The sequence below is a fragment of the Orcinus orca genome, chromosome 13, assembly GCF_937001465.1.
Source record: "Orcinus orca chromosome 13, mOrcOrc1.1, whole genome shotgun sequence".
Lineage (NCBI taxonomy): Eukaryota > Metazoa > Chordata > Mammalia > Artiodactyla > Delphinidae > Orcinus > Orcinus orca.
This window is the reverse complement of record NC_064571.1, coordinates 67,963,282-67,989,477: the sequence shown is the minus strand read 5'-3', so window position 1 is coordinate 67,989,477 and position 26,196 is coordinate 67,963,282. Positions and strand designations below refer to the sequence as shown.

Below are 26,196 nucleotides of genomic sequence, written 5' to 3'. Positions count from 1 at the left end.
ATTTTGCTAAAACTGCTCTAAAACGTATAGTGAACCTAAAACTGCTCTAAAACGTATTGTCTATTTAAGAAAAAAAAAAAGAGACACCAGTGCTCATCTCTTGATAGATTGAAAAATGCCTCTCACAGATCTCCTGCCTCTGGTCACCACCGTTTCCTGGTAGCAGTGGCCAGTGGGTGGGATTACAGTGAGGCCAGGTGTAGGAAAAGAAACATGCTGGCTGCCTTCAGCACTTGTTAGCTTGCAAACAAAGAGCTTTCCCTCCTTGTTTGACCAGGGGCCAGGAGGGGGCGCTCCTTAGCAGGCTCATACACCACTGCAATGCTCCCGTTGAAATAGGAGCGTGATCTTATTTTTAGCAGATCTGTGTGTCAATGTCACCCTGAAATGAAAGTGCCTGGATGGTGGCAGGACATCATGCTGGGGACTAAGGGGTCAGTAGTTCCAGGGCTGTGGCTGTGGGACTGGATGACAAAGTATGACCCAGAGTTGAGGGAGGGGAAATGTCACAGTGCCTTCCATCCCCCCAACAATAGCCTGTGTCTTGAAGGTGGTGAAACCAGGAGGAGGGAGGCAGCTGTGGCAGAGAGGGGGTTGCCTCCCTCCTCCTATCCCTCCTCCTTATCATTTTGGAGCTGTGCTAAGCACTTCACATGCATTTCTTTATTTCTTTCTCTTTTTTTTTTGTCTTGCTATTTTCTTTCTTTAAAATTTATTTTATTGAAGTATAGTTGATTTACAATTCTATGTTAATTTCTACTGTACAGCAAAGTCAGTTACACATATACATTTATGTATTGATATATATATGTATGCATTCTTTTTCATATTCTTTCCCATTATGGTTTATCACAGGATACTGAATATAGTTCCCTGTGCTATACAGTAGGACGTTGTTTTTTAATCCATTCTGTATATAATAGTTTGCATTTGCTAATCCCAAACTCCCAATCCATCCCTCCCCCACCCCCCTCCTCCTTGGCAATCTCCAGTCTGTTCTCTATTTCTGCTTCACATGCATTTCTTTGTCTCTGATTTAGTGTCTAAAGGTGACCCCTCTCCTTTTATGAGCTGTGGGCCCCTGAGCCTATCACTTAACTCTCTGAAGCTCAGTTCCCATGCTTGAAGTGGGGACATTAGCACCTGCGGGGGGTTACTGAGGGTGTGGGGTAGTGGAGACAACCCAGGCTTTGAGTCAGGCGGCCCAGGGGCAGTTCCTGTAGTTCTGCTCACCAGGTCCCTTCTTCTCCTTGCACTAACAAACAGAGATGATCATACCCCCTGCATAGGATTTAGGGGAGAATTTAAGGGACTTAATGAAAACCTACCACTTTAATGTCTGCCCTGTACCAGCCATTACACCAGGGCTCCAACACACACTCATTTAGCATGACACCTGATGATAGCATATGAGAGATTAAGCTGTTCCCATTTCACAGATGAGGACACCGAGGGCAGAGAGGTTAGGTCTCAGAGCTCGGACCTAAAGCCAGGCCTGGGGTGCACTTTCTAAGATAAGTGTCTGTACAGCAGGCACTGACCCTTAGCTCACAGGGCTGACGTAGGAATCAAATAACAAGGCATTTGTAAACAACGCAATGAAAACAGTGCTTTGTAAATATAGGCAGCTTAAAACAAAAAAGTACTTCTATTTTTTAACTTGACATTTAAAACTTGGAGAACATCACAAATGTTATATTCTTGTGGATAGTCTTATTTAGACTAATATTGCAAAAAGTGTTCACCAACTGAAAATATTTTTACAGCTCCCCCAAACTGTTTACTAACAAGCATCCACAGGTTTGTTTTTATGGTACTGATGTAGTTTGGAATGTCAAATGACAGTCTGCTGGGATGGAAAATCAAAATAGGGATTTTTGTTAAAAAAAAAAAATAGGACATCATTTAGCCCAAGTGGAAGATACTCAATAAAAAATTTTAAAATACACTTTTTTTCCCTGGTGGCTGTCACATACAGTCTTTCTCTCTCTCCCTTCCTCTCTCTCTGTCTGTACTGCATTCCCTCAACTTTGCCTCCTCTGAGCTTCTGCGCTGGCTCTTGGTTTCATTTCTTCTGTTCTTTCTTCACTGGGTGTTAACTGCTGTTAGTGACTAGTTGTGCTGCGGACGGAGCTCCCTAGGATGGACACGAGGGCTGCAGGCGAGGTCCCCTGGGCAGGGCCAGCTTTATAGACATGTGGCCAGTGCAGTCACACAAGGCCCCGCACTCCTAAAGGGTCCCTCCACTCTTGGTTTAATGCTCTGCAGTTGCTGTCTTGAAATTCTTAATAATTCTGTCTTTGAATTTGTGTTTTTGAGTGAAGTCTGATGGGACAGTGGAGCCTGGTCTCATTCATGGTCCCTCCCCTTGCCGCCTCCCGGGGACCCTCTTCCCTGCCCCCTGGGGCTCCAGGCCCTGCCTGCCTGCCCCTCCCCACCCCTCTCCTGCAGCCACTGCCATTCTCTGCCCAGGGGGTGACCAGGTCTCACTGGAGGGACAGACCCATGGACCTGATTACAGGTATGGGGAAGGTCATGGTCAGGCACATGCCCTGCTCCCACCCCCCCACATCTCAGGGTGGGGTTGCCAGCAGCCGTCCTCCTTCAGAGCTGGCATAGGTGGCCTGGCTAGAACCTCCTGCCGACCCCTGATGGAGGTACAAGTGCATTTGGGTGTGAGGATTGCAATCCCTTGGGGTCACCTGGCCTCTGTGGCTTGAGGTGGTAGCCCTTCAGCTGTGGGAGGGGAGAATGACTTTCCTAACCCAGCAGGGACCCTGAACTATTATTTTGCATGGGGTCCCCAAATTATGCAGCTGACCCTTCCTCGGGGGTCTCTCTTCCAGTACTTCAGTGGGCACCAAGGTCCCAGGTCTTGTTTCATTCTTTTCCTGCCTCCTGGATTCCTCCTCCCCACTGTCCTTCACCTGTTTCCGCCCGTTCTTTCAGAACTCAGTTTAGATGCCATCTCGGTGGGACCCCCGCCCCGCCATTCCCAGCCCTCGTTGGTGTCGCTTTCCTTTCTCTGCCTGTGGCACCCAGTGCAGCCTCTGCCATCAACTCTGGCTCTAGGCCTTGTACCCTTGACCTCTTTGGACCTCAGTTTCCTCTTTATAATGGGGGAGGGAGGGTTGGCGAGCTCTTGGAGGCCCCTTCCAGCTCTGCCTTCCAGTCCGTGATTCCACACGTGTGGGTCTCGACCCCCAGCAGGAGTGTGAGCAACGTGCAGAATGAGACCTACCCTTCCCCTTGTCTGTGCCTCAGTTCCCACCCCTGTGCTCAGCACATCGCAAACACCTGACAAACGTGCATTGAACTGGATTGTGAAAGTCTGTAAAACACTCAGGCAGCAAGGCACAGCAGGCCTTTCGGACTCTCCTGCAAAGGGATCTCTTCAGGCATGTGACCTGGTGTGGCTTCAGGCTTTCAGATCCATCTCATGTCCATCCAGCTGCTCCCAGTGGGCTGAGGCCATCATAGTGCAAAGCCTGGGTCAGCCTAGAGGTGGCCTTTCCTGGCTGTGTGTCCAGCAGAGGCCACTGCTGCCCCAATGTGGGTGCCCTGTGTGAGCTTCCCTGATGGGCTGGTAACTGTCTACTCAAGCAGGGTGTACCCTTGACCTTTTGCCCCAGCCTGAGAGTCAGCTGCCCTTTGCCCCTGGCAGCCAACTGGCAGCCACTTGGCCAGAGACCAAGGGGGACGATAGCTTGAAGGCAGGCAGCTGGCCTGGCAGTCCAGCCTTCAGATGTCAGCCCATTCCAGGGGGAGGAGCACAGGTGATGGGAAAAAAGCAAGAGAAAATCACCCCCTCCAAAGGGCATCGATGTCAGAGATATAGTACAGATTTGAACACATAGGGTGGGGAAAGGAAGACCGACTCTACTCCCTCGGACTTCTCAAACTGTAGAGTGCAGAGGAAACACTTGGACTGAGTATTTAAAATTCAGATTCCCAACCTCACACATGAGAGACTCTGACTCAGTAGGTCTGGGGTGGGCCCTGGAATCTGCATTTGTATACTGTCATGGAAGAAGGTGGGCTTTGGAGAGTCTTGGGATCAAAGCCCAGCTCTGGGGTTTATCTTTGTGTCCCTGCACCCCTCACTTTATCCACTGGAGTTTGATCACAGAGGCAGAGCCACGATGAGTGATACCAAGTAAAGACATTTGGGGGAGAATTAGGCATCACACAGTTGCGGATCTGGTTAAGCAGTCTACATAAAGTCGTTGTTTCTGCATCCAGTGTTGGGCCTGAAGTCCCCTGGGCCAGCAGTTGGGAAGGAAAGATAGATGTGAAGTAGGGGAGAAAAGGACAAACTGGAACCCACAAAAATGAACTGGGCCCCTCAGGGAGAAACTGCAACTTGCATTTGTCTTGCTTCCTTTCAGTGACGCAGGTGACTTGCAGGGTTAGTTGGTGACCCACAGAGCCACACACACAGCTGGCCCAGGATTTGGAGAAGCAGATGGAGAAGACTGGGCTGGAGCAAGAGGGACAGTGGACTCACAGCTGCCACACACCAACGAGGTGAGCCAGGAGCCCAGCATCAGCCTGCGTGGCGGGTACTGGTTGGATGGGGTTTAAGGAGTGCCCTTTATACAAACAGATTTCCCTCTCCTAAAATATATTTTTAAAATTTGACAAGAAAACCTGAAAATATAGAAAGGATTAAACAAGGAAATAAATAAATAAACCCATAATTAAATAATCCACAGCTACTGTTAACATTTAGGGTTTTGTCTTTTACATATTTTTCTATTATATATTATATACACACACACATCTGTATTACATATAGTTTCACAATTATAATTAATTTGTGTATACAGTTCTGAATCCCACTTTTTTCTCTTAACATGATTCTTGTATTTGCCCAGTGATTAAAGTTCTTGGAGAACATCACTTTTATTTATTTTTTTTTAAGATTTTTTTTTTTTGATGTGGACCATTTTTAAACTTTTATTGAATTTGTTACAATATTGCTTCTGCTTTATGTTTTGGTTTTTTGGCCACGAGGCATGTGGGATTTTAGCTCCCCGACCAGGGATCGAACCTGCACTCCCTGCATTGGAAGGCGAAGTCTTAACCACTGGACCGCCAGGGAAGTCCCCTGAAAACATCACTTTTAATGGATATCATTGTCCATCATAAAGCTGTAGCATAATTGTTCAACAATTTCCCTATTGTTGAACATTTATGCTATTTTCTGTATCTTTAGTGGCAATGTCATGAACATCTATATAAACCTTAGTTCCTATCCCAGAATATGTCCTCAGGAAGATGGAATTACTGGTTAAAGAGCACCAACATTTAATGCTTTACCCCCCAAAGAAACCATAACCCAAACATATAGAAAAAATATACAAAGAAGGTGTTTCTTCCTACTCTCAACCCTCAAGCCAGGAATGCATCCAATTTTGACCATTTGCCTAGTACTCAGTCAGGAATGAAGAGTGGTTCAGTGATACCCAGCTCTGATTCTTGAGTGATTAAGGCATGAGCCCAGGCAGCAATGAGCACCCTGTTTAGGGTGCCAGGGGACTCTGGCTCGGGGCCCCTCAGCACTGAATCGCTGGACTGACATGTGTTCTCCCCACCGTGGAGAGGAGATGCAGGGTGGAGAGGGGACACAGGGTGGAGAGGGTATGCGGAGCAGAGGAACCATTCTAGCCCTGGACCCCCAGCACCCTCCCTCACTGGAGCCCTGCAGGCTGGGAGTGCCGGCAGGAGGCCCAAGAATCGATGGTCCTGAGGTCAGTGTATCTGAGGTTTGCTCTTGGCCAGAATTCAGAGTAGGGAAAAGAAAACTGCATCTGGGTCAAGGTGAGCCTGTCTGGTTGGAGGTCCCAAGGCTACACAGAGGACAAGAGTGATCAGAGCATTGAGCCACGTGTGGCAATGAAGGAGAGCAAAGATGCTGGTTCACACAGGAACCCCGCCGGAGGAGCCCTTCCATCTGAGATAGTAGCCCTCCCTGTGGTGGTCAGCCACACAGTCTTAAACCTCCACGACTTACATCTTAGTGCCAAGGCCATCCCTTCATTTTAAAAGGAAGAAGGAAGAAAACTAGTACCCACTGGGGATTTGCTGAGTGCCAGGCACTTTAAAACACAAGGGAGGCCCATTAATCCCCATTGTTACAAATGAGCACACCAAGGCCAAGAGAAACAAAAGGACTTGCTTAAGGTTACGGGGCCAATTAATTAAGGGCTAGGGCCAGAACTGGGTGCTTCTCAATCCCTGGGTACAGAGGCAGGTACAGTAGGGAGAAGACCACTGGGCTTGGGTGCTCATCCAAGCTCTGTTGTGTATTAATTCTTTGAACCTAGGGATGGTACTCATGCCTTCTGAGCTTCAGCTTTCCTCTTCTGTAAAATGGGGGACTGCTTGCTTTGTAGGGTTCCTGTTCAGAGTAACAGGGATGATGCTTGAAAAGGACCTGGTATCATGCTTGGCCCACAGGAGGAGCTCACTAAAGCCAGTTGTAACATTCACTACTTTTGCTTCTGTCCCACCTCTTCTGGGAGCCCTGATGGGGAAGCCCATCCAGGTATGGATGGATCACAGGGATTTCTGGGAGACTTAAGTCTCTGGAACGAATCCCCTCACTCCCTGACCACCCCACCGGCCCCCATCATGTTCGACCCCAGCGCAGAACGCTGGCAGCTTGATTACTTTGCAACACTCTGGCTTTTCTCTCAGAGCAGAAAGAAGGCTCCGGACTCTACATCACTTTCATGCTCCCCAGATAGACCTGGTCCCCAGACAGAGGAAGGACAAGGCTCAGAGCTGGGGGTGGGGGTGGGGAGGAGGTAACTGGAGCATTACCTGTACGAAGTGTCCAACGTCCAGGTGATATTTTATTCTGCTCCTTGTGAGGGTCTCCAGTGAGCAGAGGACTGTTAGTGGCCTGCGCTCTTGGTGCCTAGGCCTTTGCAGACCCACCTCAAGTTTTCCTGGGGGTTTGGCTAAGCGCTCCCACCTCAGCCCTTTAAAGGCTCTGGGCTGAACTCAGCCACCTCCGACAGGACCACGAAGGACCAGCCGAGCACTCGATGGCTGCTTCCCAGCCCGCCTGGGAAACATTTCATTTTCTATTTGCAGAATCACAGATGTTGACTTTTGATCTCTTCCTCTCTCCCTCTGGGCCTCAAATCAGTAATGACAACTATTTCATTTCTTTTTAATTTTTTTTTCTTTTCCCCATAAAGAGAAAATGTCATGAGGGCTCAGAAAGGCTGTTAAAATATTGTAAGAGTTTATTACACACTGGCTACTGGGGTGAGAAAGAAAAGATCTAGCCCTCTCCATGTAAAGCCAGTGGCAATCATTAGAAGGGGGCTGAGTGGGGCACCTTTAAAGGCAATGTTTTTAACCTTCCGTGTATTTGTACACCATCCAGGGATCTTGTTATGGTGCAGATTCAGATTCAGTAGGTCTAACGAGCTCCTGGATGAGGGAGGTCCACACTGCTGGTTCCGGACCACACTCAGAGAAAGACGTTGAGGTTCTGCCTGTCTCTATCCTGCTCCAGTCCTGAAGTGCTGTGATCTATAAAACCCTCCCTGCCATCTCCATGCAGCTGGGGCTGTGTAGGTAGTGCTGGCCAAGCTTCTCTCAGCAGACACTTTAATATAATTAAAACCCACACTAGATTCTTATCACTTCTGTTCTGTTTAAACGGAGGATATTCAGATATATACACATTTCCAGAGGTGTCTTTGTTTTTTGGGTTTTTTTTTTTTTTTGCCACACCGTGAGACATATGGAATCTTAGTTCCCCGACCAGGGATCAAACCTTTGCCCCCTGCAGTGGAAGTGCGGAGTCCTAACCACTGGACCGCCAGGGAAGTCCCCAAAGAAGGTGTCTTTGAACCAGAATCTGTCCCAATAGGTCACACAAAGACTCTTATTGGGGGTGGGGGTCTTCCTTCTCTCACTCCTTTCCATCCTTTGGGTTATTTGTCATTTTTTCAAATGAAATTCAGCTCAACCATTATGATATCATGCTGAACCTTTTGCCACTCCACAAATGGGCAAGTCTCTGAATACCCAGTGAAAATTACCTTTTTTCTTCTATATTTGCTAGTTACTTATTTAAAAATTCATGTTCTATGTATTTAGAGCACATAGGCTCAACTTTAAGAAAATGTATTATATGACTGAAACATAATGCAGTGGATAATTAGGGTGCATTAGAAAGTGACCTCAGTTTCATAAAAGGATTCACTGCAGCATGCCTTCAGGTGATGAGCTCTTTTCTGGTCATTTAACTATGAAAATCTTGCTCTCAGAGATTCTGATTTAACTGGTCTAAGGAGGGACTAGGGCTCTAATTTTTTTTTTAAAGCTCCTAGGGTGATTCTAATGCACATCCAGGTTTGAGAGCTACTAGACTAAATGATGTCAAGCTTCCAACTTTAAACTGTTCAGATGACTTGCTGTTCATTTAAATTCAACACACATTTTTGTACACCTGTCATGTGCCAGGCACTATGTGAGGCTTCAGACACATGAAGTCCTGGTTCCTACATTCAAGGCTCCCACAGACTAGCAGGGGAGATAAAGCATTCAGAATTAATTTTTTCTGGAGACCCCACAAATAGTGAGTCAGGGAAACGGTGTCTGTATTGTACAAATAAAAGGCAAGGAAGGAATGGGCAAACCTGCCTGTATCTCCTCCACATCATCACTATCCCTCTCCCTTCCCTCCAAAGGGAATAGAAGATGGATTAAGTAGGAGAACAATGAGCTGCAGGGCAGACGCTTGGCAATCAGATTTGGGTTCTGGGGAGAATGGGAGGGCTCTGGGAGGCTGAGGTGTGTAGCCATCCAGACTGAGTGATTTCTTTTCTTTTTTTTTTTTTTTTAATTTTTTGGCTGCATGGGTGTTCATTGCTGCGCGTGGGCTTTCTCTAGTTGCGGCGAGCAGGGGCTACTCTTTGTTGTGGTGCGTGGGCTTCTCATTGCGGTGGCTTCTCTTGTTGAGGAGCACGGGCTCTAGGCACACTGGCTTCAGTAGTTGTGGCATGCGGCTCAGTAGTTGTGGCTCGCGGGCTCTAGAGCGCAGGCTCAGTAGTTGTGGCGCACAGGCTTGGTTGCTCTGAGGCATGTGGGATCTTCCCGGACCAGGGCTCGAACCCATGTCCCCTGCATTGGCAGGTGGATTCTTAACCACTGCGCAACCAGGGAAGTCCCCAGACTGGGTGATTTCTTAATGCAGGAATGCAAAACCTGCCCACAAGTGGCAAAGAGTATGAGATGATTCTCAGCAGCTCCTCTGCCAAAACTGTCAAGAAATTCAAGTTGCCTTCTCCACCTCCTTTTCCGAACATGTCCCCAGCCTCCCGGTTTGGGTGCTCTTCTCCCCAGATGGCCTTCCCTGGTCCCCTCACTGCTCTAGGTCCCTCACCCCATCCAGGCTTACCTGTCCCCAAATAACCTCTCACCAATGGTAGTTCTGACCCCTGTGCTGCAGGCATCAGTGAGTGGGGCTGGCTTCCACATGGAGCTACGAATGGCCAAAAGACCCACTCAAAAACACTTGCATTGTAAGGTAGGGACTCTGTTCTTCCAAATGTCACTCCAACGTGGGAGAATTCAAGAATGAGATGTTTTAATAAAGGCAGAACCAGGCAGCCCCCAGCTTATACTAATACACCGAAGAGCAGAGCAAATGGATTTTGGCAGAAAGTACCATATGCCCCAAGCATTCCCCTTGACCTTACTTCTGGGCCTCACTTCTGGGTCAAGTGGGATGCTCTCCCACAAGGGAGAGAGAACTTGCTCCCAGGCCAAGTTGGCCAAAGGGGAAATGGGCTGCTTCTCAAGACGCTCAGCTTCCGCATTTTGTGAGGATATGGGGTGAGGTTTGGGGGCAGGACTATTTGAACAATGAATAGGGTGTTGGCTACTTTTAATGTGCTTTACAGGGAGCCTCTAAAAACCACTTTGTGACCTGCCTTTAGCTGCCTTCCAGCTCTATGAATCTTTGAACTATTTGAACTGAATTTAGGAGGTCTCCTGCAAGTGGAGGAGTCCTGGAAATCCTGCAAAGCCATGAGTACGAACAAATATTAACTGGGACTCTCCTCAGACCCCACTCTGTGACCCTCAAGTATTTCCTATCACTCAATCCTCACGGTCATTCCAAGGGGTAGATATTATACCCATTTTACAAATAAGGAAACTGAGGCTCAAAGAAGCTGAAAGATTTGCCCAATATCCCACAAAAAACAAGCAGTTTCGAGCCGAGGTTTCCTAACTTTTAGTCTGATGCTCATTGTATGATATTATGATTTGTATTCTGTTCAGACACAGTAAGAGCTGGAAAAATCCCAGAGTATTTATTCAAGAAAGAAAGTGATCTCAAAGAAGAAGAAATGGATTTGGTGGAATTGAATGGATGGGTTAGCTCAGGGCAATCTCGTGAGTTGCCAGCAGAGGGCAGAAGGCTGCCATTCTGTATAGGTGCTTACATCCTTTAAAGCCCACGGAGGTCTGGGAGTAAGAATTTTTCACCGAGAGGGAACCCAAAGAAAGAGTAGGAAAGCGCCGGTGTGGACCGCTGTGGTTTCAGGTGGCATGCATCTGGGAGCCAGGGGTATGGAAAGAAAAGCATTCTCCTCTTCTGGGTCCCCTGCACCCCGAAGGCAAGAGGCCTACAGCAGCACAAGACACTGAAACATGCACGGATTCGAATACAAACAATCCAAGGTTTGGGTCCTGAATCCCCCAGTGTCTATCTTCTGTCACTTTCCCTGTTTGTGCCTGCGTCTGCATCCATGAAAAGAAGGTAATAACAACTGCCTCGTAGGATGATCAGCTAAAGTACTTTGCAAATTATAAAATGTGCTGGCAGGTTAGTGGAGCTGGGTTTGAATGAAGGCTGCTCTAGTGTCTCTCACTAGCACGTGAGCTGTTGACAAGGAGGCCAGGTTGACACCTGTGCTGGGAGGCCAGGGGAGGGGGTGTGGAGCTGGGGATGTGGAGGTGGTAGGCAGAGGAGGGGATGCCACTGCCCCCATTCTCTGATCAGGGTCACTCTGACCTCAGGACACTCCACTCCAGTTGACATGCTTCACATGGGCTGCCTGTCCTCCGGGGTCCTGTGTCCTCAGAGGAGAGCCCCAAACCTCCCCGGCAGCACCTGAGAGGCCTGATTTTCAGTGATGTGGCCCAGCTCCCTCAGCCCCAGGGATGGTGGGCAGAGTCCCTTCCCAGCCAGACAGCTCAGAACTGAAATGCTGCTGGTGAGGCTAAGTGCGAGAGACCAAGGACCCCGTTGCTGCTCACCCCCAACCCGGCACTCGTCACAGTAACAACACTTTACAGTTCTTCCCAGGAGCACAACTTCCCATCTCATTTGTGATTTTGTTCACCAGGCCAACAGTCCTGAGAGGGAGGTAGGACAGATACAGTTTTAACTCCAATTTTTTAAGAGAAAGAGACTCTCAGCCAGCTTAACAATTTGTCCAAAGTCAAGCAGTAGTTAAAGAACAACAACAAGAACAACAATGACAAAACCCCAACCAATTCAGAACCTGGTCTTATGGCCTTAAAGACACCACCTTGTACTAATTTTTCTATCAAGAGAGATCTTCTATCTCTCTCCATCTGCTTTCTCTCTTTTTAAACTCCCGGTATAGACATATAAGGTCATCATTCTCAACTTATGTACATTATCATCGTCAAGCTAAGCGAAGACCTTCTTTTGTTTTGTTTGATTTAATTTTATTTCCTTTTCCTATCATCCCCAATTTGTGTTCCCACTCAACACCTCTTCTTACCCCCTAAATGGGCACCCCCTCTGGTTTGGTTGGTTGGTTCTTTCACTGATTGATTGATTGATTGATTCATTCATTTGTAGGCTTGAGCCAGATACATTTCTGACCAATAATGTGTTTATGATGCTATTAACAAGCATTTTTTTGTTATTGTCGTTCACAACTCATGGACCCTAATTTTGATTCCTTTTTTCCTACACTTCTAGTCATTTCCCATTTATATTTATATGCTTTACTCATCCCCTACTCCTGCATCCCTAAGTATATTACCTGCTACTTGTGCCTACTTAATTTGTTTTATTCTTATTGGCTTCTGATTTGTTTTATATTATTCTAGACTTTTTATCATCTTGGACGTGTTTCCCTCCTCGTTTTGTATTATTTGTTTATTTACTGTACATGCTTCTGAGTCCTTCATCCAGGTTGGTGACAGTGATGTACACAATCAACACATTAGTCAGTCCTCACCGTCACCTAAAGTCCGAGTAAGCTCCTTATGAGGCTGACAGTAAATCACTGAACTCTTGCTTTGATCTTTTACAAGTTTTACGTACTCTTTAATAGTTGGATGCTGAAGCAGTGGTGTCCCATAGAACTTACCACGATAATGGAAATGTTCTATACTTTTGTACTGTCCAGTATGGTAGCCGCTAGCGACGTGTGGCTATTTGAGCAGCTGCAATGTGGCTTGTGTGACTGAGGAGCTAAAATTTAATTTTAATTAATTTAAATTAAAATTTAAATAGCTTCATATGGCTACCTATTGGAAAGCACAGATCTATTGCATTACTACTCAAAATGTAGTCCCTAGACCAGCAGCATTGCCATCTGGAAGCTGGGAGCTTGTTAGAGATGCAGAATTTCAGGTACACCAACTTCTACTGAATTAGATCTGCATTTTAACAAGATTCCCCACATGATTTCTATGCACACTGAAGTTTCTGCCCTCCTCCCCAGATTTACTGAGATATAATTGACATATAATCGTGTAAGTTTAAGGTGTACAATGATGTTGATTTGATATACTTGTATGTTGTGAAATGATTACCACCATAGTGCTAGCTAACACCTGCATCACATCACATAATTACCATCTCTTTTTCTGTGGTGAGAACATTTAAGTTCTACTCTCGGCAACTTTCAAGTATAAATACAGTATTATTAACTATAATCACCATACTGTATATTAGATTCCCAGAACTATTTCATCTTATAACTGGAATTCTGTACCCTTTGATAAATATTTCCCCATTTCCCCCACCCCCAGCCCCTGGCAATCACCATTATAGTCTATTTCCATGAGTTCAGCTTTTTAGATTTCACGTATAAGTGAGATCACACAGTATGTGTCTCTCTCTGTCTGACTTGTTTCACTTAGCATAATGCCCTCAAGGTCCATCCATGTTGTCACAAATGGCAGGATGTCCCTCTTTCTCATGACTGAATAACATTCATATATATATAAAACATATGAATGGATAGAGAAGATGTGAGATTATGTCTATATCTATATCTGTATCTCACATCTTCTTTACCCATTCATCCATTGGCAGACACTTAGGTTGTTTTCAATCTTGGCTATCCTGAATAAAATGCTGCAAAGAACATGGGAGTCCAGATTTCTTTTAGAAATCCTGTTTCCATTTCCTCTGGATATATATCTAGAAGTGGGGTTGCTGGACCATATGGTAGTTCTATTTTTAATTTTTTTGAGGAACTTCCATACTGTTTTCCATAGTGGCTGCACCAGTTAACATTCCCACCCACAGTGCAGAAGGGTTCCCTTTTCTTTACATCCTTGCCAGCATTTGTTATCTCTTGCCTTTTGGAGGACAGTCATTCTAACAGGTGTGAGGTAATATATCATTGTGCTTTCGATTTGAATTTCCCTGATGATTAGTGATGCTGAGTGCCTTTTTACCTGTTGGCCATTTGTATGTCTTCTCTAGAAAGATGTCTCTTTAAAAAAAAATCAGAGCATTTGTTTGTTTGCTATTGAGTTATATGAGCTCTTTATATTTTTTGGATTTTAACCCCTTATCAGATATATGATTTGCAAATATTTCCTCCCATTCTGTAGGTTTGATTTTTTTGTTTAATTTTTTTCTCTTTAAAGGTATTATGCTTCTTTTGTAAGAATGATACTCAAATACATCATGGCTTGTTTTGTTTTTGCTATTTTGAAAAAAACTGTATGTTTTTCATATATTTTCTATTTTAATATACTTTTTATAGGTGATATATCAATAGAAGAAAGATATTTGTGATATCTTCATTGAGCAAACGCTGAGCTTTCTTATTAGTGCTAATAATTTTTTTATTATCTTGAGTTGTCAGTGTGGTCGGTCAGAGATCTCTCTCTTTCCTTCCTATAGCTCTTATTTATTTTTCTGATTTTTATTGCTTTAGCTAAGTCTCTAGTACTATGCTGAGCCATAGCAGTGATAACAGGCACCCTTGATTGTGGGGATGAATCTAAACTTTCTCCATGTAATATATATGTTGTAGACACTTAATATATAGCCTTCATCAAGTTGAGAAAATAAACATTTATTCTAGTTTTTTTGGAGACTTTTTAAAAAAATTCAAAAGTGTTTATTTGATACAAATGGTTTTCACAATAAAAGTTCAAATGTTTTTTAAAACATTTCTTGAGATAATCATGAAATTTTTCTTCTTCTGTTCATTAATGGTAAAAATTACATTAATAGTTTTTTCTCACATTAAACTTTTGTGTATTCTAAAAATAAACCTTACTTGGTCATAACTTTTTAAATACACTGTTGGATACAGTTAGGTAATATTTTATGTAGAATTTCATATCAATATTCAAACATGAAATAGCCTTATAGTTTTTTGTTTCTTTTTTTTTTAACCATCCTTATCTGACTTTGTAATGAAGGTTAGACCAGTCTTATAACAAAGGCGAAACTGATTTCTATTTTCTGGAACAGTTTGTATATGTCAGGGTATTATCTCATCCTTATGATTAGGTGGAACTTATCTGTAAAACCATCTGAGCCTAGGGCTTTTCAGGAAGAGGGGAGGTCTTTGATTACACTGTAATTCTTTATTGAATACTTGACAATTCAGTTTGCTGTTTATTACTGTTGCAACTTTGGAATTTCATATTTTTCCAGAATTGTCTCAATTTTAATGTCTCCAAATTTCAATTTTTCATAATATTGTTAGTCTAAAACTTTTTGTGCTGGTGCTTCTTTCAATATTAATTGCATGTTTACATATGTTTTTTCTTCTTCTAACTTTGTCATATACTATTTGTATATTTTACAACCTTTTCAAGAAACCAGCTTAATGTCTTGTTGTTTCTGCACTCTGTCTCTCTGATTTCTGACATTATGTTATGTTTTCCTTTCCTCCCCTCCTTCTGCTCCTCCTCCTCCTCCTCCTCCTCCTCCCTCCTCCTTCTCCTCTTCCTCCTTCTAGGTTTATTCTGGAGCTTTTTTCTAATTTCCTGCATTGAAAAATTGGCTCTAAGAATGTTTCAAAAGGGGTTTGGAGTAAGCCCTCTGAAGGCTTATATACTTGATACTACTTTTATTTTACTTGCATTTAAATGATGTTTTGGCTGGATATAAAATTCTAGGTTTGAAGTCCTTTTCCACCAACACTAAAAATATTACTTCATTGCTTTCTTGTATGCATTTTTGTTATTGAGGTTTCATATCATTCTGATTCTTTTTCCTTTTTCATTGATCTACTTTTTCTTTATAAATATTTGGAGAATTTTCCTTGTTGTTAATGTTCTTAACTTTTACTACAATATTTCTAGGTGTGAGTTCCTTTTTTTATCTATCTTGTTTAACACTGAATCCTTTCAACAGAAGTTTTATATTTTCTTTATTTCTACAACATTCTCAATTACGATACCTTCAAATATAGCCTCCTGCCTTAATTCATTTTCCCATTCTGGCTCCAAAGTCTGTGATACTAACCACTTCACTATCCTCCCGCTCTTGAAAAGAGAGTCAAGATTTTGTTGCCCTCGTCTGCTTAGGCACTGCCTCCTTCCCCCACGCTAAAAGGCCATGATAGGGGCCTATTTTGCCTCTGTATTCTTAGTGTGTCAGTGCTCACTGTGTGTTGAATGAATGAATGAAGAGAATGGAGGAGTGGCGGTGACCACAGGGCTAGAGCAGGAGGTGCTGTTGCAGCCGGGGCAGCAACCAAGCCTCATGACAGTACTGTGTGCCCACACCCAGGTGTATGACCTCTACAGGGTGGCAGCTCCTTAGCAGACCCCTCCCTGTGGGAGGAAACACCTAGGGCAGCCAGCCCAGCCCAGTCATGTTCTAAGATAATGACCTGGGGTGAGTGCCTGCCATAGCTTTGACCAGCTCTCCATTTGGCTCAAAGCTCCCTTCTGGCAGCTGTGGGGCTCCCGATGTGAGGCCGGTCTGACTCCTTCCTGTCCAGCTGTGGAACCAATGGCAAGTTGCCCTCCTCTTTGACCCTCAGTGTTCTCTTCCATATCTTGGGGAGAATGTTACTGTCCTTTCCAGCTTGCAGGGGTGTAAGGGGCAGCAAAAAATTATTTAAGTGCTTGTAAACAGGGTGCTGCTCTCATCAGGGACAAACCACAGTGCATGTAAAACTCTCTGACCCTGGAGTCTGCGTTCAGAAGGGAGATCCCACATGGGGACATGTGGGCCTTGATCTAACCCTGCTTCCTTGGAGGGGGTCAAGACTCCCCACAGGTCTGTGGCTCTTCAGATCATTTGAAAGAAACCTCTGGGAGCTAGAGCCAACTCCAGTTGGGTGATTCCATCCACCCTTCACCCTCCCCTCCCACACCCTCACTCACAATCCTATACTGTATTACCTCACTCCATCCCCCCACCATTCCCTGCTCTGGTTTCATTGAGGCTCCATTCTGACCTTCCCTGCTTGTAAGAGGGTCCCAACGCCCAGAGCATTTCCCTTCCCCTCTGCCCAGCAGAACTTCTTTTGCTATGTATATAACTTATGTCCTGCTCTTAGCTAGGCCTAAGCTGAGGAATTCAATCTAAGTGTTCCTTGGATGATATGGGCTTACTCCTCATAAATTTTATATATATATATACATATATACATATATATATATATATTCTTTCAGTAGGGCACCCAAAGTCTTAACACAAAAGTAGAAGTACCAGGTCTCTTGGGAGCCTGGTGGCAGGAAGAGGGGAGGAGTTGTTCCAAGACCTTCAAATAACCCATTTAGGCAGTGATGTGGACTCTTGAGAATATGCCCTTGGTTTCCAAGGCACAGACATTTTCCTGAATGAAATTCTCTCTTTTGGACCCAGGCTATCAGCTCTTTAGAACCACCCCCCTTATTTTCAGCTTCTCTCTCTTTTTTTTTTTTTTTTTTGCAGTACGCCGGCCTCTCACTGTTGTGGCCTCTCCCGTTGTGGAGCACAGACTCCGGACGCGCAGGCTCAGCGGCCATGGTTCATGGGCCCAGCCGCTCCGCGGCATGTGGGATCTTCCCGGACCAGGGCACAAACCCGTGTCCCCTGCATCGGCAGGCGGACTCTCAACCACTGCGCCACCAGGGAAGCCCTCAGCTTCTCTTAATGGCCACTCCCAGCAATCTTTGAAACTTTATTGATTCATACTATTTTCTACCATCTCCTCAGTTTTATTTTTTAAGTAGATCTGATACCCTTTCAATATTCTTGCTTTTCTGATCTTCTTTCATAAAAGTCTTCCTTTTCTATAGCTTTATTTTAAGAGGTTTCAAGCATGAGGTAAGAAATTAGATTTGATTTTCTTGGGCACCATCCAACCCTGAACTCAAAGATTCTGTGAAATTTGCAACATGGTTAACACTAAACTAGCACCACTGAGGACCACTAATGATTAAACCTGCAATAATGTGGCTGGTGCCCTACTACCTAATGAGAGGATACAACACTAACCAGTAAGTTCTCTGTCTGGTGTTAAGATTAGTGAGTTACTCTGACATTATCTAGTTTGAACATTCAAACTAGCCACATTCCTGGTGTGCCATGGTAATCCTATCTTAGTAATGACAATAATAGATAACACACAATATACCAGGCACTTTACATACATTAACTTATTTATTTCTCATACTAATGCTGTGAGATAATTAATATTTTCATCCCTACATTACAGAAGGGAAAACTGAGGCAGAGTAAGGTTAAGTAATTTGCCCAAAATTGGAGTTGGTAAATGATAGAGCTGGGATTCAAACTCAGCAGAATGGCCTCTTTCCCATACTACCTCCTGAAGATCAGAAAAGATTATTGTGCACCCCCCTATATGTAATTATGCTGTCATATCTCCTCATAGGAGACTATTGGAACCCTTTTCTTTACCCTTTGTCGTTATGATATGTGTCTAGGTTTTACCTTTTGCACACTGGGAAAAGTTGGAAGAATTAGGAGATCTTTGAAGCAGATAAGAAATACAAGTAAAGGGCTTCCGTGGTGGCGCAGTGGTTAAGAATCGCCTGCCAATGCAGGGGACACAGGTTTGAGCCCTGGTCCGGGAATGTCCCACATGCTGCGGAGCAACTAAACCTGTGTGCCACAACTACTGAGCCTGTGCTCTAGAGCCTGAGAGCCACAACTGCTGAGCCTGTGTGCCTAGAGCCCGTGCTCCACAAGAGAAGCCACCGCAATGAGAAGCCCATGCACCGCAACCAAGAGTAGCCCCCGCTCACTGCAACTAGAGAAATCCCGCGTGCAACAACGAAGACCCAACACAGCCAAAAATTAAAATAAATAAATAAATTTTTAAAAAAAGAAATACAAGTAAAAATACTGAAGCTGCAATAAGAAATAGGAAGTAAGCAATGCTTGAGTAAAAATGAGAAGGGTTGGAGAGGGGAGCAGAGGAGGAAATGAGGAGTCTTATGGAGGGTTTGGAAATCATAATCACATGTCATACAAAATGAAATGAATAAATAGGAACATTCAAAATCATAAAGATGTCAAATTCATCTATGGAATTTTAATCAAAGTCCAACAGGGTGTTTTGTTTTGTTTGGAACTAGACAATCTGATCCCAAAAGTGATTTGGAAGAGGAAAGGGCCAAGAATAGCTGAGAAGCAATTTTGAAAAAGTACAAGGTAGAAGAGCTTACCCTACCAGATATCAAGACTTATCATCAAAATATTTAGTAATGAAGACAATATCATTTGGGCAAAAGGATAGACCAATGGAGCAGAATAGAGAGCCCAGCCACTGGCCCACCTGTACTTAGAAAGAATATAAGGCAGAGATGTCACAAATCAGTGTGGATCTATTTAGTAAACGAGTCTAAGGAGCAACTGTTTTCATATGGAAAATACAAAATTAGATTTCTACCCTAAATCAACCCCAGGTAGATTAAAGAATTCTTCAATAAAAACGAAAAGCAAAAGTTTAAGATACAAGATGAAACTATAGAAAAATTCTTCATGACTTTAAGATAAAGAAGGATTTCTCTAAGAAATGCACACACACAAATAGAAACCAGAAAAAATGGATAATTTTGACTACATTAAAATTAACTTCTACACAACAAAAGGCCACTATAACAAAGTGAAAAACAAGCCATAGCCTGGGAGAAGATATTTTCAGTGACTATAACATGTAAAGAAATCTCTAAAATTAATTAGAAAAAGATAAACAACACATGGGGGGAAATGGGCAAAGAATATAAACTATCGATTTGCAGAAGAGGAACCCCAGAAGGTCAATAAAAATACAGAGAGATGCTTGCTTTCACTATTAATCAAAGAAATACCAATTAAAACAGTAATGTTATACCATACACACCCACCAGCTCAGCAAAAATTTATGTTAGACAATGCCAAGTGCTGGCAAAGGTCTGTTATGTCATGGAGCCTCATTCACTGCTGGTGGGATTGTAAATTGATACAAGTACTCTGGAGAGCAATTTGGCTGTTACTAGTAAAGCTGTAGGTGGTCGTGTCCAGAAATCCCACTCCTAGGCGTACAGTCTTGTATATATGCACAAGGAGACATGTATTAAGATGTATGCTGCCACATGGAAACAACCTAAAAGTCCATGAGACTGGATGACTAAATTGTATTATAGTTATACAATGGAATACAGTACAGTGTGTGTCAGCATAGATGAAAATCTCATAATTGTAATGCAGGGGAGAAATGCACATTGCAGAAGATTATGATTATGTATACACACACATATACATATATAGTTTAAAAGCTGGCACAGCATAATAATACTTTATAATGTTTATGGATACATAAAAATGCAATAAATATAATAAAAAATATAAAAACATGCACGAGGATGTTGAATTCAAAACAGTGCTTCACTCTGGGAAATGAGAGAGGAGAATGGAGTGGGGAAGAGGACAGAGGGAAACTCAGCTGTGTCTCTAATATTTACTTTCTTTGAAGTAAAAAGACCTGAAGCAAATAAGACAATATGCTAATATTTTCGAAAGCTGATGTGGCCATCATTAATGCTGTCCACCAAATATTTCTGGCTCTCTGCTTTCCAGGCCCATGGTAAGATTGCATTTTCCATTCACTTTGAAGTTAGGGGTAGCCTGGAGACTTTGGCCAATGAACTGAAGTGGAAGTGACTTACATTTCTGGTGTCAGTGCACAAAAGTGTTGGCCAACATGGCAGCCCAGAGATAAAGTTTCTCTCCTCCCCAGGCCCTAAGCAGACATGATATTTCCAGATAACCTGTGGAGTACAGGTGGATGAGTGAGAGATGAACCTTTATTGCTCTTGGCCACTGAAATTTGGGGATGTTTGTTACCACAGCACAACCAACTCTGTCCTGACTGATATAGCTGTGAAGTGTGTCCATACGTGTTCACTGTGTTAGTCTCTGATTTTATCTACATGTTGAAATATTACAAATACATTTTTTAAAGTTTTTAAATTGGACTGGATTAATCATATTTCTTAGTTCACGGCACATTGTCTTTATTGGTCTGCATAATGCCCTTCTCTTATTCTATTAATTCTCATTTTCTTAGTAAGTCCTCAGACTTGGGATGGAAGCAATGTTGAATGACAGGACATCTTGATGTATTGACAAAGGGAATGAATGATGGGCTCGCACTCCTAGCACGAGTCCAGATTTCCTCCAGTGCTCTCTGGTCAGATTGTGGGAGCCAGACTTTCCAATTAGAAAGTCTCAGCTCTTCTCCAGAGAAATGTAAACACGAATTGTGATGAATGCAATGGTCCCAATTGTTGCTGACTCTTTGTATGGTTTTAGAAAAATCATTTCACCCTTTGTTCCTAATTCTCTGATGTGTTGGAAAGTGCTAACCTTGCCCCCAGAGAGTTCCTTCCCTACCCACTTAGAGCCAGCACCTGCCCTCCATCCCCACCAACCAGCAACTGTTTCCCCAGACGCAGGTCACCTGTGAGAGAAATGCTAAGAAAACTTTCCACACCTTGTGGCTCCCAGGTTCCTTTTGCAGGGCTGCCTGCAGAACCCTCAGGGAGTGAAAACCCCAGAAAGAGAAGGAGGAAGGGGGCAGAGAGCTGGGAGAAGGAAGAGAAACTTGTGCTTCTGGCCAGTTCTGTTCTGTACTGTGGAGCGAAACACAAGCAGTGCCTGGAAGTCACCGTGAAATTTGATGCCTTTGAGAAGTTCCGTGGAAAGAATGACATCATGACCAACCACTCCCCCCCACCCCACCTTTTTTCCAGTGGGAGTGAGAAATAAATAGACTGACACATTTTCCAGTCAGGGAGCGATTCTGGAGAGCAAGTTTACCTTGGCTCAGGAGCTCAGGTGGGGCTGTGAGAAACCTTATCTGTGCTTGCCCTGTAAACAAGGGGCCCTCCATCTCCCCGGAGCCTTGGCCACTGAGCAGGTGACCGCGGCAGGCAGGTGAGCAGGGCAAGCCACGGGCTGGCCAGAGCTACCGCAGAGCCAGCCTGGCCCCAAGCAGGCTGTGTTAGGTAAATATTGCCTAGATTTGACTGACAGACTCATTTACTGACTGTGCCTGCCAAGAGAAATGCCATCAAATCCACCAGATTCAAAGGTAAAACAGACGTCCCTTAATTCGATGTTTCTCAAACTGTAATGTGCATATGGTCACCTGGGGATCTCCTTAAAATGCAGCTTCTGATTCAGCAGGTTGGGGCAGGGCTGAGAAATTGCATTTCTAACAAGCTGCCGGGTGATACTGATGGTGCTGGTCTATGGAGCACACTGTGAGCTGGCAAAGCCTCAATGTTGAGATGGCCGTGTGCATTTTACACGGTCGAAATAGTTACCATTTAAGGAGCCCCGTCTGACTCTGTGACAGGTGCTGTACCAGGTGTCTTCTGTCACTGAGCTCTTTTACTCTTCATACCAGCTCTGCAAGGTAGGCATTATTATCCCTGCCCCTTCCTTGGCAGACAAGGAACTTGAGGCTAAGAGAGGTTAATTCCTGCTCTGTAAGTGTCATTTCCAAAAGCTTTCATTGCTATCTTCCTTCCCCTTCCCCGCGATCTGAAATAACCCAAAGACAAAGGATAATACACACCCTGTGTAGGGCTGGGCGTTGTCTGCTTGTGGTGATCGGCCCACTTGACATCCGAGAATGAATAATTCCTTTTGTACAGAATCATCAGGGCCAAGCACAGGACTTCAGGAATCCTGGAGTGAATGTTTGGCCCAGTAAGCCCTGGCCACAGTAGAGATAGTCACTCAGAAAGGTGGACACGTCTGGTTTTCAAATCCCTATTGTACTGATGTGTTCACCCCTAGGAAATGCGGTTTAAGATTCTAAATACCAGGAGGAGATGCTTTGATGTGTCAGCTTGGAAAGAATGCCTCTTAAGGGCCATTTAGGACTGCAGGAGGGAAAAAAAATGCCCCAGCTTGTGTAAACACCAGCGTGAAGGCAGTTGTAATTGACTGACCCACCTGGAGATATTTAAATACCTCCAAGAACTGTGATGTGCCCTTGCAAAACCCAGACAACTTCCGGGTATGAACTTGCATCACATCTGCATCTCAACCAGCAAGGCAATCCAGCTAGCTGGTCCTGGCCACACACAGGGCAAAGTGGGAAAAATATGATACTCTCCCCCAGACCCTTGGAAGACCTGAATTCTGGTGACCACTTAGGAAGTCGGACTGCTCTAGGACTCCATTAGCATTTGAACCTCATCCATAGTGGTTCCAAGATGTGACCATGATTTGTACTGCAGGGTGGGGAAGGCCAGGTTCAGGTCCTCCTGGAAGCCATTACAACTCCATCCTTGTTACACAGAAGAAAATACTCAGAGCAGCAAGTCCCAAGACAAATTGAAGGCCTCCAAAAAGTCACATTTAATTTTGTTATTTACATATTACATCATCCTACAAAGTATTTGAGGGAGTTTACGGAAACCACATAAAAGAGAGCAAACTTTAAAAAAAAATAAGGAGAGGGAATATGGGAGGAAGGGAAAATAAAAGAAGAGGATTAAGCCTGGTGTGGTCAATACCTTATCAAATATTTTAACGTCCCACGCACTTGGACTAAGTTATCTTAAATCGAGCTCTGACTTCCTAACCTACAAAGCAAAAAAGAAAAGCATGGACAGCATTCACTACACCTATGCTATAAAAATGAAGCAGCTGCTTCAGAGAAGCACAGCTATTCCTGGTGCTGAGGTTCCCCATGGGGCTTCATGAGGGAGAACCAGAAGACACAGTGGAATGTCATCAAGAGTGTCCTCAACACCAGCTCTGTGGGAAGTCCCACGGGTTGTTTCATGGGGATGTTTCCTCTAATGCGCCCAGTGCAGGCTGACGGCCATGCCGATGCCTAGTCCATCGAGAGCAATTGTGAAAGATTCCAGAATGACCCCTGCGGAGCTGGCTCCGTCCCAGGATAAAAATCAGAGGCAAGGAACTGCTCTGGTAATCTGACAGTCTGATTCCTAAGCACGCCTCACGCCTGCCTCTCTGCGAATCTGAATTTAGTCTGCTCTCCAGGCCTTGTGCCCACCTCACTTAATTTTGGGGTGTGCGTCCTGAGCACTCCCAGCAAATCTGCAGACAATGAAGGTGAAGACGGGGCACAACCTGTAGCCCATCCCCGAGCTGGGAGCAACGGTCTGCCCGCCATGACTTGCTGGGCACAGAGCAGTCTCTTTTCCTGGGAAAGCACAGGCTGAGGAGCCAGAGGACCAGTGCTGGTCCTGAGTTCACGCTCACTGACTGTCACAACTGAGGAAAGTCAACTCCTCTCTCTGGGCCTTACTTCTGTTGCCTGCAAAAGGGAGAAGATGGGCTGGCATCTAATCTGTCCGTTCCAGGAGGATTCCCCAAGCTGTGGTCCTCCGTGATGCACGGCAAATGGAAGAGAGGCAAGAAAGCAGAGTTGCAAGCTTTGGGGTCTGTGATAGAAATGGAAATGTGCCACCTGGATCCGCTTCAGGGGAGCACCTGCTGCCCAGCTGCTGGGAGTGGGGTCAGCAGACTGCATCCAGCTCCCAGCTCCTTCAAGGTCAGCCTCGGCTGAAGAGGGCCTCCTCTGCCAAGATCAGGCCTTCCCCAGGACAGCCCACACTGCAGATGCAGGAGAACAAAGGCCCAGGCATTTTGTCCCAATGCGGGACACTCTGACAGGTAATATTTCCCCCACAGCTCCCCATAGGATTGGCTGAGATTTGTTGAGCCTGCATTAGACTTCCTTCTCGGCCCAAGCCTGCTTCTTCCCCTTCCTTTCATCAGTGTTGGCCCCAAACCCTGTCTCCACAGCTGCCTCTGAAGAACCTAGTCTGCAACAGCTTCAAAGCACCCACGGCACAGAGACTTGCCAGACCTGACCTTCAGAACAGAAGCCTTAGCCACCAGGGATCCCAGAGTGAGAGAAACAACTAGTGTGGATGGTGTGACAACACTTATAGCCACAGCCGCAACTCAACAGGCAGTCATCACGTGGACGCCCCACCCATCTAAAACTGACATGATCCTCTTCTCCCCAAATCAGTCCCTTCTGGGCTTTGTTTTCCCAGCGGATGGTGGCAGTTTTCCAGTCACCCAAGCTCAAGACTTTTCCAATTCCTTCTCCCGTCTGCTCTCACATCCAAACAATTACCGAGTTCTAAAGCCTCCACCTCTGCATGGCCTCTCACCTTGTCATCTGCACCTCCCATGGACACAACCTCTCTCTTGGGCCATCACAGCAGGTCCCCTTCTGACCTCCCTTGCTCCAGCTCGCCCCTCCTTACTTACCGTCAGATGGTTATACCTGTGCGGGCTCCTGTCACGGTGATGGCCCCCACTGCCCCCCGTCATCGCTCTATGGAAGGAAGAGAATGTCAGAGATACTGGAATCACACCAGTCCTTCACACCTGTTTCCCCTGTAGTCACTGGGAGGTATTTGTTGCTGCTTGTGACAAACACTTATACACAAAGTGGTAAAACAACATGAATTGGATAAGTTTCTGTTTCTATTTGGATTGAGGTCAGTGTGATTTCCCTACCTTAGACCCAGAAAACAGAGCACTTGTTCAACTGCGGAGGTGCCCCTGGCATGTAAGTGTATGTGCCTGTGTGGACATGTGGAGGTCCCAAGAACAAAAAAAGAGCTGGGTGACTTGCTGGCATTCAATACCAGGGTATTTCTTAATGTTCCTTGTTGAACAAATAGCTTTCATCTGCTCGTGTCCCCATGTGCAGAAGGGCAGGCTGTGAAGGCGGGATGCCGTCTGCCTGCCAATTAAGGCTGGTGGAACCTCCCTGGGCTTTGATGGAAATGCAGCAGTTCACACACCGTGTGCTTCTAGCCAAGGCATTGGCAAGTGCAAGACTAGTGCAAATACTCTGAGAAATGTGCTGGGAAGAGGGAGAGATGGGTTATCAACCATTATATTTGGCATCATCCTCTTCTAAGAGAACTGGCTTGGCCTCTCTCAGAAAACAAGAAAGGGTTGCTACCTTTGCTATGTTTTCCTGTTAAGCAACAAAATGAAATAATTGATGTGGGTTTCACTATCCCTTCTTTTTACTGTTCATCTTCAAGCAGATCCAGTAGAGAATAATTTAACACTGTACCTTTCTGCCAAGGAAGCCGAGTGTCTGCCCCGACTGCACCCTTTTGTGTGACGAGCTGAGGGCAGGGAATATAAGGTCCATTTTACAGAGGAGCAAACTGAGGCCAGACAAGTAAAGAGACCTGTTCATTCTCTTATTAAGAATGTCAGACAACATCATATATGGTGTGTAATTCATTAGTCTTTATATATTCTTCTTTTTAAGTGAGGAAATTAGTAAGAACTGGGGAACATTAGGGTCCTGGAGGTGGACGCAATAACAGGAGAATAACCCTGGGGAACATGTGTGGAGGAGACCTCCTCCAGTGAGGAACAGGAAGTGAAGTGGGTCAGGGCTTTCAGTTGGGTTCTCCAACTACCCCTAAATAAAAAAAAGCCTGTGGCTA

General features: G+C 44.8%; 1 protein-coding gene across 3 annotated transcripts in view; it reads left to right on the top strand.

Annotated features, from left to right (window-relative positions):
* The window catches only part of LBH (LBH regulator of WNT signaling pathway), a 68,956-nt gene that overhangs the window by 7,907 nt on the left and 34,853 nt on the right, over positions 1–26,196 (top strand). For all 3 annotated transcript variants that reach the window (XM_049696349.1, XM_049696350.1, XM_049696351.1), the window contains exon 2: positions 4,389–4,527. In XM_049696349.1, the coding sequence (XP_049552306.1) occupies positions 4,466–4,527 (62 nt within the window). In that variant the 5' untranslated portion in view covers positions 4,389–4,465. The remainder of the gene's footprint in view (positions 1–4,388; positions 4,528–26,196) is intronic.